Raw genomic sequence first — 14818 nt, forward strand, 5'->3', positions numbered from 1 at the left:
TAAAGAAAAAGGTAGAGGCAAACATAAAAAAAAGAATCATCTTTAATGATATAGGCTACATTTGTACATTTCTACAACAGACTTCCAGTAGGACTAACAGCCAATTAGAAAAAAGACAAGCTAGTTTCATCTGCAACAGTTAAAAAAAACTGGTCTTTAAAATTAAATACATCATGTAAATATCATCATGTCCCATTAAATAACAATAATAATAATAATATTTTTTAAAAACCACACATTTAATAGTTTGAACAATCAACGTGAAATATAAATTACACCGAAAGCACCTTTTCCGGAAGTGAGGATATTAAAATAAATAATTGGCCTTTTTTTTTTTTCTTTGTCATAACAAGACAGTACATCGTCACGGTAACCACGAGAACGCTCCCACCGCACGAAGTCAAACCGATTCAACTTCCAGCACGAAATGTTCTCAATCTCGACCAAAATAAAAATAAAATAAAATAAAAAACATCTGTAAATGAGTAGCTTCATCAACAAGCACTATTAACATGGTAACATTATAAAAGAATCCTTCTGAGGGATTAGAAATTACCAATGTAGATGAGAGGATTGTCACATTGCTGATGCAACAACATGGAGGAAAACGGAAATGGTCCTGGATTCGTACAGGAAGTCTTTCACTGCACCGATCATGCAAACACACCTCCAGCCGCATCCGACACATGCACACAACTCAGGAGTTTACACGCAGAAGTGAGACGAGAGCTTAACGTGGGTATTAAAAAAAATTTTTTTTTTAAAATAATAATTCTACGGGTGCTTGAAAACATCACGAGAATATCAAAGAGCGAGGCACCAAACTGCCTCTTTAAGCTCCACCAGCAAACAGTTCAGGTGGATTCTGGCTCTACTACCATTTATGGGATAGAAAAATTCATACATCTATGTTACAGTACGGTAAGAAGGGCTTCAATGTGTGCAGTGCCTCGCAAAAAATCTTCAAATCCCTTTGAGTTTCTCACATTTTGTCATTTTACAACCACAAACTTCAAACTTGACATAATACTGATGCATGTTTCTGTAATATTTGACATTCTCCATGAAATAATTTAGACTTAATGGCAAAAAACTAACACTAACACCAAGAAACATGGTGGTGGCAGCATCATGCTGTGGGGATACATTTCTACAAACTTAATAGACGATGAAAAAGCTGTGGGGTAGAGGTGAGGCTAAACATATGACAAAAACCACAATTAAAGCACATTTATGTATTAGTACAGCCTAGTCAAAGTAAAGCTGGACAGCAGGACAATGCTTAATGGAGCACTCTACAAATCTGGTTTGTAAAAGATGCAAAAAAAGTGGGAAGATCAGTGAAACATTTTGGCCAACACACAAGAAAACACTTTAAAACATGGTGGTGGCATCATCATGCTGTGGGGATGCCTTTTAACCCCGTCAGCAGGGACACAGAATCTTTCCCCGAGTTAACAGAAAGATGGATGGAGCCAAACTCTGGGGGTGGAGCGGAGTCAAGCTGCAGAAGATGTGAACTCATGACTTAGATATATGGTTCTCAAACTGTGGTACACGTACAACTCATGGTACGTCAGCTGCCCTTACGTGGTACAGTGAACCAGGAGCAAGTGCTGGTAGCTGTGGATAATACTTCCACTCCAGATCCAAGATTTGGATGGAAGCTGTAACGCTAATCTACAACAAAGATTTGCTAACTGATCAGGCTAACTGTTATTAGCAAAACCAGCTATTAACAGACGATGTAGCTCAGTTAATTATTAATTTACTCAGCTACATTTTGCCTCAAGTTCAAGTGTTTATATATTCACTGATTATTAATACATTTTTAAAAGTAAGGCGGCCATATTGGATTGTAAGTTGGTGAAAGAAGTACCATTTTACTACTTTAGTTAATCTTTCTGTCAAGTTCTCCGTCTAATACTACGTCCTTCAACTATGCAGACAAACTGAAACGAACAACACCCACTGTACTGAAGTTCAGTCAATTCATGTATTTGAATGGCCTAATCAAAGTACAGACTTAAATCCAACTGAGTCAGTCTTTTTTTAAGAAAAAAAGTACTAAGAGTTTTGTGGTTTTAAAGTGAAGAAATGTGAAAAACTTTAAGACATATGAATAATTTTTTGCAAAGAATTCCACTTGACCTGCAGGTTCAAAGGTAATGCTTTAAAATTTGGTATTCTGAACAAACTGTAGTGGATATTTCTGCCATTTCAAACCCTGAATTTCTACATCAAGATAATTCATTAGAAAAGCAGATTATGAACAGAAATGTTTAGAAAAACAACCAACATCTAAAAGGTTTCAAGAGAACCAGTCACTCTCAGTCCGAGTACTGCAAATCTAAGTCCACCGTACCGTCCGTCACCACCAGCCGCACCCGTTTGGGTTTTGTGGTGCCCATTGGGTGCGACATAGGAACCCCACCGTAGTGTGAAGCACCTTGGTTTTCCCCTGGCTGGCACTGCTGTTGCATGTCCTTCCGGCAGTGTTCGTCCTGACTTCTGAGGCCAGCGAACCCGCACAACGAGGACGGGTTGGACAGTTGGGGTCCGCAAGGTTCAAGGACTAGCCGTCCTTGAGTGCCAGAGGGCTCCATCAGGCAGTGGTAGGTGTAGTTTGTAGCAGAAAGGCCCGGGTAGCCATCAGAACCGTCCCTCAGGCCCAGAGTGAGTGAGTGGTCGCCGCTGAAGTTCAGCACATAGGGGGGACCTTGGTAGCCGTAAGGGAAGGAGGCGGTGGACTGGGTTTTGGGTGCTGGTGTACTTGGAGGAGTGCTGTGGACTAGTTGAGGGCTGCTGTGCTGGGAAATGGGCGAGAGAGAGGAATAGCTAAAGTCATAAGCATCCTGCTGTGTGTAACATGGCTGGTGTCTGTCGGTTTTATCCAGCTTCTTGTCTTGCTGGGATGAGTAGCAGTCAGATGCTTTGCTAGGAAAGAAGAAGGGTCTCGGCATCTCGGAAAAGTTTTTGTACCCCATGTTAGTTTCAGCCGCTTCCTGTTTGTCTGATGCCATCTTGTTTTTACTGAAAGACTGTGAAACCGAGGAACTGGGTCTGCTGAAATGAAGGTTGGAGCTGGCGAGGTTGCTGGAGGAACTGAAATGGCCAACATCCTTTCCAAACCCCTGGAAAGATATATTGGTTTTTTGAGACACATTAGGAACAAATTTCTGACTCTGTTTGGCAGAGATCCGGGCGCCGCCACTAGCAGCTACAGTGTCCTCGCACGGCGCGCTGTACAGGTTCTGCGTCTGGCTACCCCCCTGGTACTTCAGAACCCTGTGGATTACCGTAGATGGCTTCTCCTGGTAGCTAAATGGATTTTCAGGAGAGTTGGGATTCTTTGTTGAGAGGACTGAAGGGGAAAGGAATCTGTTGGACACTTGAGCCGGCGTTCCTCTGACCACAGTTGGCTGGTTACTTGGGAATGACTGGGATTTACTTGGAATGGTCATGCGATGGAACGGGCCTTGGGTTTTGAGGTTGAGCTGCGTTTTTGATTGGCTGGTGGTGGCCTTGAAGTTGATGGAAGGCTGGCTTAAAACGACGGGATTTCCGGTGAAAATACGAGGCTTGCTGGCGACGGACAAAGATGGTTGAGTTTTGGGGTCGTCTTTGGAGAGCCTCGCTCCCAGATTTTTGCTCATAATACGTTCCTTGCTCACAACGTCTGAATTTACCGAAGCTGAAAACCCAAAACCAGAGTTGGGTCCGTCTTTGGAGATGCCCTTGGCTTCACAGTTCTGAACACTCCCGGAGTCACTTTTGGAAGCAACCAAGCCCGGGAAAAACTGCAGATCCTCACTGGTGAAGTTATTCCCCGGACTTGGCGGGCCCAGGTAGGGTGTTTCGGTGGACCAAGTGTCGGTCGGGCTGTGGGAAAGAGGACTGCTAAATGGGTCGGTGGGTGGGTCCAGGGAGCACAGATCTGACGGGGAGGATGGGAGAATGTTTTGCGGCTGGTCGTATCCATCAAAGCCGAGGCACTGGAAGTCCAGGATGTCTTCGCAGCAGTTGGTGAAGCTGGGCTCGGCGGACAGCATATTGTCAGCGGCCACAAACGGGGGGGACTGGGACGGGGTCTGGATCACAGAACCGGAGGCGCTGGCGCCAGCTGCTGTGGGCTTCTCCAGCGTCTGAGAAGAACACAGGCCTTCGGAGAGTCTGGAGAGGCTGTTGTCAATCTGCTGGAGTGTGTGACTCAGACAAGGGGTGGGCGTCTCCATGGGCACACTCTTGCGCTGTTTGTCAACTTTGAGCCTCTGTTTCCTTCCCCCCATGTACGTCTCCAACCTTTCTATGATTCGCTCTCCGGCTGAGTGTGCAGCTTCGGTTTTTCCCTCATTAAGAGGTGATGACAGCGACAACGGCGAAAGAGAGAGGGAAAAAGGGGGCGGTTCTGTTTTTAGAGACATCAGATTGCTGTTGAGTCTCAGACAAGTCTCCTCTTTCTTCTGCCTCCCTAAGACGTGACTCTTGACCTCTGTCTTGACATTAACCTCGGCTCTTAGGTCGGGCAGTACAAGCCCCTTTTTGCTGTCCACCTCCCAGATATCCTCCACCTTCCTCCGCAGTTTCAGAACTGGTAATTGAAGGCCGTTTGAGCCCAGTTCTGGCCCCAGCTTTTGTTGGGACGCGTTCTCAAACAGGCAGCAGCTTTTTAAAAGACGATCCTCCACTTTAGTGTCTGGAAGCATCTCACTGGTTCCGTTCAGGTTCAACAGGGGCCGGCTTTCCAACTTTGCTGTAATGTCACTTTTTTCGTCAACAGATTCGCGAAGTCCGACTTTAGTTTCACTAACTCCATCCATCTGGACGTCACTAACTTGTTTTTTGTTGTTTTTGTCGTTTCTTCGTCTCAATCGATGCAGTCGGCTCTTCGACTTCTGACTCGCTTGAACGTGAGCCTCCATCTCTCGGTTTAAGATGGACACAGAATCCATGATTGCTTTGAAAGGATCACACGCCATCGAGTCGTCGTGCTTTTCCGTTTTCAGCGCCAAGCTGTCGCCCTGAACATCCCACACTCTCCCTCTTCTCCGCTTGAGGCGGATCTTGAAATCAAAGCCGGCTTTTGTTTCCTCTGAGCTGTTTTCTTCAGGGGACGATATTTCCAGGTTATTCTGGGAGTTTTTTTGGGATCTACGTGTGACAGGATCTTCACAAATATCCTCCTCCTGATTTTCTTGTTTGCATTGCCGGACTTTCCTCAGCAGGTGGCCTCGTGGAGATCCGTTAGGTCTGGAGCGAAGCACTCTGGTAACTACCGGTTGTTTTTGGATCCGCCTTGGAGCTGATTTATTATCTTTCTTGGCTTCTCCAGACGTAGCGGACGTGTTCTGTTGTGGGGCTGGAGGCGACGTCACCACAGCCGTGTTTTTCTGAACACGATCGGAGGCGGAAGTCGGACCTCGCTGCGAGTCGATCTCCACAGAGCTCCGAAATGTGCGTTTCTTCAGAGGTATGTTGGACTGCGGGTTGGCGTCCGGGCGCGGCTGAGCCTTCGTAGAAACGGCCGACCTGTGAGGTAGTGAGTTGATGGAGGAGGAGGCCAGCAGTTCGCTGCACTTCGGTTCGGACTGGGCCTGTGTACTTTTCACACCCAAGTCCGTGCAAACAGAAACCAATCGCTCATCGTTTGGGGTTCCCGTCCCATTTTGTGATTCATCTAATTTAGTTTTTCGCACACTTCGTTTTTTCATAAACCGCCCCTTAACTGAACGATTGCAACTTCCTCTGTTTATGTCTCCCTGCAGCCTCTGATCTAAAAAAGATTTATCTTTCCTTAAAATGTCCGACAGCAAAACCTTTGCCTGTTTTATCACCACATCTTCAGGACACTCATTCAAGCATCTCTTCGTCTGTCCTGACACTTTAACTTCCACTTTCTCTGCATTTTTAACACTCTGGATATTACTCCCTTCTTTCGACTTCCCCACTTTTTCAGCTTCAGTTAACTTAGGGTCTCTCTTCTCCTCCTTGAGCTCCGTTTGCACCGTTTTTATTTCCACAACTCTGTCAACCCCCTTCTTCTCGCAGCCAGATGGATTCCCGGCGACTTCTTTGTGAGCATCTGTTCCATCTGTGGCCTTGAGGAGCGTTTCCTTCCCTCCTCGTTTGCTCGTAGCAGTGCAGACGTCTGACCTGAAAACCTGTTTTCTTGGCAGGTTCCCAGGTTTGGGGGGCAGCTGGCTCCTTCCTCTCCCTAAAACACCACTTTTCTCCTCTTCTTGTGTTTTTCCAGCCTTGGCGGGTTGCGGGATTGATAACCTGGTAAGGTCGACGGTAACGTATTGCTTCAGGGTGATTGCTGGATCGTCAGTAGCCTTCTCCAACACGGTCAGAGTCGGAGCGGCGATCCTGGATTCAACTTTGCTGCTTTGACTTTCAGTGATTGCTTTTTTTGTGTTCTCCTGCTTTGTTGCGCTGCAGGTTTTGTCCTTTTCAACAGGCGGACAAACTGTAGTAGTGTTAGCCGTGTTTGTGCTACTGGACTCCGTCTTTGTCTCCTGCGTTTTATGAACCATGCTTTTGGTTCTTGAGCAGATCTTCATGTTCGAAGCCATGCTATTCACGGCGGATCTGCTTCTCAGATTGGCTGGCACGGAGGAATTCAAAGTCAAAGATTTCGGGTTTTCCTCAACAGTGGCTTTTCTTGGCTTCACCTCCTCTAGTTCCTGCAGCAAGGCCCTCTCTTTGCTTTTGGGATCCTTGCAGTGCAGCAGGAAATCCACCGAGTGGCGCCGCACTCTGATGCGCAGGTCCCTCAGAGTGACCTGGGACGGCAGCGGAACGGTCCGGCAGCGTTTCAGCAGGTAATTCCCCGACCGCCTCTGCTTCTCACGCCTCCACCTCTTGGTGTAGTTCAGCTTCTTGTTCTTCAGAGCGTTTCTCCTCATCTGCTGGGTGAAGGAGTTCCTGGAGGGGATCGCTGGCAATGAAAGGAGACAAAACGAGCAGTTGGATTACATTCAGGAGGACAAAGAAAAACAAAACAAAAACAGCTCTGGACAAAAGTTTTGATTAATGTTAAGTTTTGGCTTTAATCGTTAATTTTAAACCAGTTTTCTAGAGTGCAATTTATTTAATAAACAACCTCCACAATAAATGTCAGAAGAAAGAAACACAGAAAGAAAGAGGGAAAGAAAGAAGATAAAGGAAGAAAGAAAGAAACAACAAAACAAAAAAGAAAGAAAGGAAGAAAGAAAAATGAAGGAAAGAAGAAGCGACAGAAGGAAAGATAGAAGGAAGAACGGAAGGAAAAGAGGAGGGAAGCAAAGAAGGATGATAAAGGAAAGAAGAAACAAAGGAAGGAAAGAGGGGAAGGGGGAAGGAAGGAATGACGAAAGAAACAAAAGGAGGAAGGAATGAAGGAAGGATCCAAAAAGAAAGGAATAATACATAAAGAAAGGATAGACGAATGAAAAAGGACAGATGATGCAATAATTATTGTAAACATTTCAGATTCAATGAAATATGATTTAAAGATGTAAACTCTGGGTGGATTTTATTTCATTCCTTTGAGGTAAAATCTCTGGATTCGATTTTTTCGCTGTATTTCTGTTCACCTGTGAAGATCCCGGCGTGGATCCCCGGGGCGCTGGGCCTGGCGGTCAGGTGTCCTCTCTCCCTGTGGTGTCGCAGGTATCGCTCCCTGAGCCGGTACTTCTGGCCCACGGCCTCCTTCGCCTCCTCGCTGTCCGGCTGCTTCCCTCTGTGCCTGAAGTGGCCCTCGCCGTTCCTGATCGGATCAAACACACGCGCCGTGAGCGACACCCGAGCCGCCACCGAGACAAAGCCGGCCGGAGCGGCGGACACACCTCTCGCAGGTGCAGCATTCGCACATTTCGTTGCCTTCGCCGAAGAAGCTGGCGCCATAGTAACAGGTGATTTCCTCCCCAGGCGAGATGGGTCGGATCACTTCCACGCAGGCGATGTTCTTCTCACCGGGGAGAAACTTGACAGGTGCAAAAAGAGAGGAGAGAAAAAAAACAACAGATTAGACAAAAGGTGGGTCCAACAACAACAGATGTGCCAGAAAACATAAAATAAGAGATAATTTCTGTAATAAAAACGCAGGTCGGCGATGTTTTACCTTGCAGTTCGGTTTGCAGTCTTCAATCCAGGAGACAAATGGAAAAGAAAAAGATTTCAGTTAATAATTGACTCACCATATCAATGGAAATCAGGGCTGCAAAAAACGATCATTTTAGTAATCGATTAATTTGATAAAGAAATCACCGCATTCCAATGATTTTCATTTAACCACGTGAGCCTTTTATTTTATTAATTCTTTATTTTTTAAGAAAAACAAACATTTTACTGCATAAAATGAAATAACAGCATTCCTTTTATGGATGCTAACCAGCTGAAGCTAAAGTTTTGCATAAAACATTTTCACAGACAAAGAATGTTGTTCCATCCTAAATGCAAAACTTATCTATATTTTGTAGTTTTGGCTAAATTACGGCTTTAATTCTGTTCATCTTTTCACCATTTTTTAAGTCTGTATACAAACGATTAATTGATTTAGTTCATGATCATTTCAATAATTAATTAATCAATCTTTCTGGCTGTGAAAAATAGCCTGGATAAGAATTGTATTATTTATAGTTATGGTGGGGAAAAATATAATCTTAACAATAACAATGAACTCATTAATAAAACCCATAAACTGATAATAAATTTACCGTTTTGTTTTGCCATTTGAATCATTTTCCCCTAAATATTAATTCAATCTATGAACAACAAACAAACAAAACCTTAATCAAAAGAAATCCCACAAAATATCAAAATTAAATTTTACTGCCTTATTCCTCATCTCCAGTGGAAACTAAAGGAGCGCCCCCATCAGTCTTATTCAGGTAATGCAGTTTTAAAACCAAAATTAAAGGTGCAACTTTTTAAAATAAGATTATTGTTGCAGCAGGATTAAAATAGCAATAAAAACAAACACTTCAGGAAACATTTTAGAGGTGAAATATTCCATTTTATGACCTTAAAATCTTCATTAACATTTATCTTCTATAATGATAAATTGTTAGTTCACAATACATTTAATAATCAATTAACTGTTAAATGGAGAATAAAAACTCAAAAAAGGGAAATTACTGAAAGAACACACGCAGACAAGTAATTAAGTGAAAATGTTTCATATATATATATATATATATATATATAAATTTTGCATTTAAAATAAAAAACAAACATTTCTTTGCCTAAATCTATCCAACTCACAACCCTTACAGTCATGCTGAGTCTAAACGATTAATTGATTATTCTGACGATTAATCGGGTGAAAAAATTACACATTTTGCAGATTTTCATTTAATATCAGAAATACATTTAAAGATGCAAACAATTCAATTTCTTTTTTAAATAAGAAAAACATTTTTGTCTAAAGTACAACAGCAATTATTTAGTAAACAAAAGTAGCAGAAGATGAAAAGATAAAAACAAATATTTTTTATCTTATAGAAGATAAAAAATACTTCTAAAAATAGATTTACTCTTAAATGCAATACGTTTATATTTTTGTTTTATTTACTGCTCTGAGTGTGTCCTTCTTTCAGCAAATTGCCTTTTTGAGTCTTCATTTAACAATTAATCCATTACTTAATTAGTTGATTATATCAGCAATCGATTAATCACGATTAATCCAGTTAATTGCACTAATTCTTAGCCTGTAAAATGATAAAAGCAGAGAAAAGACGCTCACCATGGTTGATAAACGCTGCGGGCCCGAGCCACAGCTGAGCGCAGCGTTTACGTGTGGAGTACATGACGCTGAAGTCGTTGACCCCTGCCCTCAGCACGACGCTGTCCGCGGGGTTCAGTTCCGCTATGCAGCCCAGTAGGACCTCCACGCGCTCTCCAACGAACCTGCAGGACAGACGAACAGACGCAGCTGTGAGAGCTCAGGGCAGAACTGGAACCGACAGCTGGAAGAAGAGGGAGGGAGGGATTACCAATGCCTGGTAGTCGTTATCTTCGCTCCGTTGGTCTCCGACGAATATCTATCACACGACTCTATCTTGATCCCACTGTCCAGCAGGAAGGCACTGAGGTAGCGATACACCTGCAGCCACATCCAACAACACATAACGGTGACCTATTATGCTTCCTTGAACAGGTCAGGGTAGCTCTATGGACTAAACAAAACATGTATGACAGATTTCTTTAGACAAAATCATCCTTAGATAATGGATTTAGTCTGTTCGGTTTCAGAATGAGATGTTTTAGGGCCTCTTGTTACTTTAAATCTAAATAAGTTGCTGTTTACACTCACATTTTAAAATGGCACACAATTACACAACCGTACAACTTTGAAAAGCAGAAGTGGAACCTCCTGCACAGCCAACAAGAATGCAGTAAGTGACTTCTGAATGCTAAGTCAACAACAAAACACTTGTACTTTCCAGCAGCCATTATACATCAGTAAAACCAGCTGCCCAAACCTGTTGGAGCTCAGCTTGGATTGCTAGGTAACAGGCGGAATTCCATTGAGGTTGCTAGGTAACGGTCATTGCCCAAAGAATGTGACTTAATCTTGATGTTTTTGAAACGGCTCATTTTCCAGACTCCAAAAAACATTAATTTACTGCTAAAACTGGCTGAATGTTTTTTTTTTCTTAACTTGTGCTGTTTCTAGAAGCAGTTCATATCCAAGTGGGAGTACAAAAACATGAAAAATTGTAATTTTGCATAATATGTCCCCTTTCCTACAATTCCAAGATGTAGTCCTTTGATATTTTGTACCAATTGAAGTCAAATTTAGCTTAAAAATATTATCTGGTGTTCTCAAATTACATAATTTGGTACTAAAGCTGCAGTTCTTGACAAATCAGACTTCAAAGAGGTATGAAAAGATTTGAGTTTATTTTTAAGCCACATTGCCCCGCTCTGCGATGACGTTACAATGACTAAGGATTTATAAAGATGAATGATTAAGTTCATATGCATGAATCAGCCTGCAAACATGCTGGTTCATCCTGACCTGCAGGTTTAGACACATGTTGCCATTTTCTATTTCCTTCCTTTTCCAATTAGCTTCAACTCCATCAGCTTCTCTTTGTAGTAACAGCAGAAATAAACCAAAACTTGATCTCAACGTGTCTCTGTAGCTCCGGCAGTGTGAACGAAGCACCACATGAACATGCAAAACGAACTGAGTCTAGACCCATTTTTACTTTTCTAGGTGTGAAAACTATCACATCTGTAAGGCTGAGTGTAAAACATGAATATATGTGTGAAGACTCTTTAACAGCTGCTACTGTCACCAACTGTTCCACACATCTAACATCAGATTTCCACATTTATAAAGACCCCAAATTAGTTGTTTTCCAGTAAATTTTAAAACATTCTGGTAATTTGAGTTGGCCTGTTGCAATAAAGGAATTAAATTTATGACAAATTGGAACAAACACAATAATTTCAATTTGCATTATTCATTATTTTTCTCTTTCCTCTCTCTCTTTCTACAAAAAACTGGATGACTCTGCGCTTCAGTTTGGTTCTTTTGCCTCAACTGGCTCTTTTTTGAAGGACAATGTTGTTTACATAGACTTCATAATTGATTTCATTTGTTGTTTACACATTTCCAGAAATCATCCAGGATGCCTCCTGCACTAAATATAGATTCTTCAAAGCACAAGTTGTGATTTATGTTTGGCATATAAGAAACACTAGTTTCGTAAACTCATAATCTATACTTTGAAAACATCAAAAATTTACACTTTCTTTTAAAAATAGCTTCTGTCTTTGGATTTTGCACAAAAAAAAGCAAATTGATGATGCAAAACTAATATAAACTTAATCATTTAAATTTAAAGAAACATAAAACAGCAGATTTTAACAAATATTTTCTTCAAGATAATAAGAGAAAGAGAATGTGGCCCCCGTTTAGATGCCTACATGTTGTCTCAGCAGCTCCTGCCGGTGGCTCCCCAGAGCGTTGAAGTAGTCGCCAGCGAGTTCGCCAACAGTCAGCGCCTCAAACGTGGCGTTGAAGTCGTGCGTTCGCTGAAACCGCAGCAGCGTCTCCTTGAGGACACCCCAGCGTCTGATCTCTGGTGCCGGACTGGAACGGAAATAACGACAGATTAAAAACACAAACGCAGAGAAACAGAGGGAACTATTTTGATATTTTGGGAGATGCAGAATCTTCAATGTTTACTAAAAATCAGTGGGAAATGTTTGTGACTAAATGCTAACGGTGCAAAAGAACCACAAGAAAAATTCCAACAGTTAAAATCACAAGTCGTACGACAACAGAGTGCAAAATAATACAAGCAGAAAGTCGGAAAGTTAAGACAATAAAATAGTAAAAACACGTAACAATTTAAATGAGGAATGTTGTGTCTTGTGAACATTTTTACAGAAAACACTAAATACTTAATCTTTTAACAAATCAGCAGCAAATTATTAGTAGTAGCAGAAATGTGTCTAACTGAACTGAGGCGAAAGCATTAACTTCACTTTTCAATTCACTCCAGGAACTTTTTCCTTATTAAAACAACTTTTTTCTGTCATTTTAAGTTACTCTTCTGGTAAAATTGCATCTTTTAAGAAAAAAAATTTTTTTTTACAACGTTATTCTCAAAATTAAGCAAAAATTATTGTATCTTGGCCCTAATGTTCTGCTATACAACTGTTAAAGAATGACTGAAATAAAATTCACTTTTTCAGAATATTTTCTGTCATTTGTAACTTTATTTTTAGAAAAGAAATTGAGGTAAAGTAATAAAATCTGATCTGGAGCAAGTAGGTGTTTTTGTCTGCAGGAACAACATTCAAATCTGTATCTGTAAAAATAATAAACTATGCAGTAACATTTTTGGCTTAGTAAACTGTTACAAAAGATTAAATAGAGTTTATTCTACATACAGTTAAAAGGCAGGACATTCAACAATGCTGATATTTAATGTCAACTACGAAATTTGAAACTGGTATTGTTTTAATAATAATAAAAAGCTATTCATTTCTTTTTTGCTTCTTTTTCAGGTTGTTGTATGTGACAAATAATAATGCTCTTCATGACACCAGCTGCACAAAACATTAGATTTTTGTCACTAACCTGCATACAGTTAACAATATATTCAAATTTATTGATAGGAAATAGTAAAAATAACATATTTTTTAGCTTTCGAACCTCCACATATTCTTGTCATGATAAGAAAATGCCTCAAATGATAAGAGATTTGATCAGAAGCAACGACTTTTCACTGATTACTGTAAAAACTGAGAAACGCTGTTGTAGAAATCTTAAGTTTTACATGATTTTGGAGTCATTTGAAGTAATTTCAGTTTTCCTATGTTTTTATATGAGGGGAAGCTCTTTCACACATGCTGCTAACACGCTAGTTGACAGTGTTTTGGATTACCTTATGTTCATTTTATGGGTGCTGAAGCCCAGAAGAGGGTCCAGCACCAAACTGGTGGCCAGGTCATCGGTCTCACACAACTCCTTCACACTCATTCTAGTGTAGCCGTCCATTGCCTCCCACCATCAGCATGCTGCAATCACAGGGGTCAAAACAACGATACGTTACAGGGATCTGAAGCATTTCTGCACAACCAGTCTGCAGAGAACAAGCGGAATAGCTTGGTTTAGGTGCTCAGATCAGCAGCACACAATCTCTTCATGCAGCATGTTGTTCATCTTTAATTTGCATGTTCAATAGTGCAATAAAAACAAGGTCCAATGAGGTTCTGTAGGGTATTAGCCCGCTGTGTTCTGATCAGAGGAGGGAGGAGGCTGTACGTTTAGCGGCCTGCAGCTAACGGAACATTACTGCATCATTTAGCTGATAAAATATACACCCTGCGGTCTAATATTTAAAACAGCCTCCTTATTAGAAGATGCAGGAATTATAACCCACCTGGGAGTCGTTTTGTAGCCGACGAAAGCACCGCCAGGTAGACAAGTTAACGCCTGGAAGCGAAAGTTAGCCTAGCAACATAAAGTAGCTAGCTCTCCGCCGATCAGCTGCAAACGAAAATGGAGTCTGCTCGTCACTCCGTGTCCTGGCTGGTTGGGTGGCGATAACGAAACAAATCCCGGTGTGAATCCCGAAAAGTACAAACGCACGACATTCCAGTAAAACGGGACGAAAATGTTTTAAATGTGTCGTAAATTAGCTTTGCAAAGATCGCCTAAAAGTTGATGAGAAACCTCCATCACAACCAAACTATTCATGACCACGCCCACGGACTTACCTATTGGCTGAGGCCAACTTCAATTACGCAAGGAAAGCGTTCCAAGCTCTCTGATTGGCCAGCTGGTGAGTGGGGGTTGCCGCCCATGCTGGACAGTGGTGAGAACGGTGAGAACCTCTTATAGTACAGCGAGCTGTAGTGATGGGAATTCAGTATGTTTACTGAGATTCGAATTATTTGGCTTAATTCGTTAAAAAGAACTGAATCGGTCGGCTCCTAAATGTCTCTTCACTAGACGATCTTTAATTTTTTTTTTTTTTTTTTACGAAAGCACGGTAGTTTTATGGTGCTTTTATTTATTTATTTATTTTTTTTTTATCATTTTAAAAATAATTTCTACTGTAGAAACCGGAGCAAAACTATATTTTATTGGAAGAGTAGTTTGCTAAACTGGTTGTTTTTTTAAGTTAATCTTAAAATATAAGACACATAGTTGGTATTTTAGTCATTAAAATCCAGCTCCCTATAGTTTATGTTATGTTTTCACAGTGTTTACATTCAAATACATTAATAACATCAGCCAACCTTGTGGAGAACATTGATTAAATTAATTAATTTACGCCTTAAGTATTTGTGGCTCACAAAGTTTTAG

At 41.3% G+C, this 14818-nt stretch overlaps 1 protein-coding gene across 1 annotated transcript; it reads right to left on the minus strand.

Annotated features, from left to right (window-relative positions):
• Positions 1 to 24: 24 nt before the first annotated feature.
• Positions 25 to 14203, minus strand: LOC102236356. The gene is made up of 9 exons (XM_023349021.1): positions 13890 to 14203; positions 13392 to 13524; positions 11923 to 12088; positions 9978 to 10087; positions 9728 to 9891; positions 8105 to 8124; positions 7830 to 7966; positions 7578 to 7750; positions 25 to 6940 (listed from the first exon to the last, which is right to left on the minus strand). Exons 2-9 carry the CDS (start codon positions 13502 to 13504, stop codon positions 2331 to 2333), a joined length of 5493 nt encoding a protein of 1830 aa, XP_023204789.1. The 5' UTR covers positions 13505 to 13524; positions 13890 to 14203; the 3' UTR covers positions 25 to 2330.
• Positions 14204 to 14818: the final 615 nt, after the last annotated feature.

Source organism: Xiphophorus maculatus, chromosome 16, assembly GCF_002775205.1.
Source record: "Xiphophorus maculatus strain JP 163 A chromosome 16, X_maculatus-5.0-male, whole genome shotgun sequence".
NCBI classification, from domain to species: Eukaryota; Metazoa; Chordata; class Actinopteri; order Cyprinodontiformes; family Poeciliidae; genus Xiphophorus; species Xiphophorus maculatus.

What these genes read in the sequence shown, in the direction of transcription:
- LOC102236356 (XM_023349021.1), bottom strand. Translation starts at nt 13,504, where the DNA reads ATGGACGGCTACACTAGAATGAGTGTGAAGGAGTTGTGTGAGACCGAT. An exon ending in AGGAGCTGCTGAGACAACAT is followed by an intron (nt 10,088 to 11,922) that starts GTAGGCATCTAA and finishes ATGTGGCTGCAG; the next exon opens with GTGTATCGCTACCTCAGTGC. An exon ending in GAATGCTGCACCTGCGAGAG is followed by an intron (nt 7,751 to 7,829) that starts GTGTGTCCGCCG and finishes TGATCCGATCAG; the next exon opens with GAACGGCGAGGGCCACTTCA.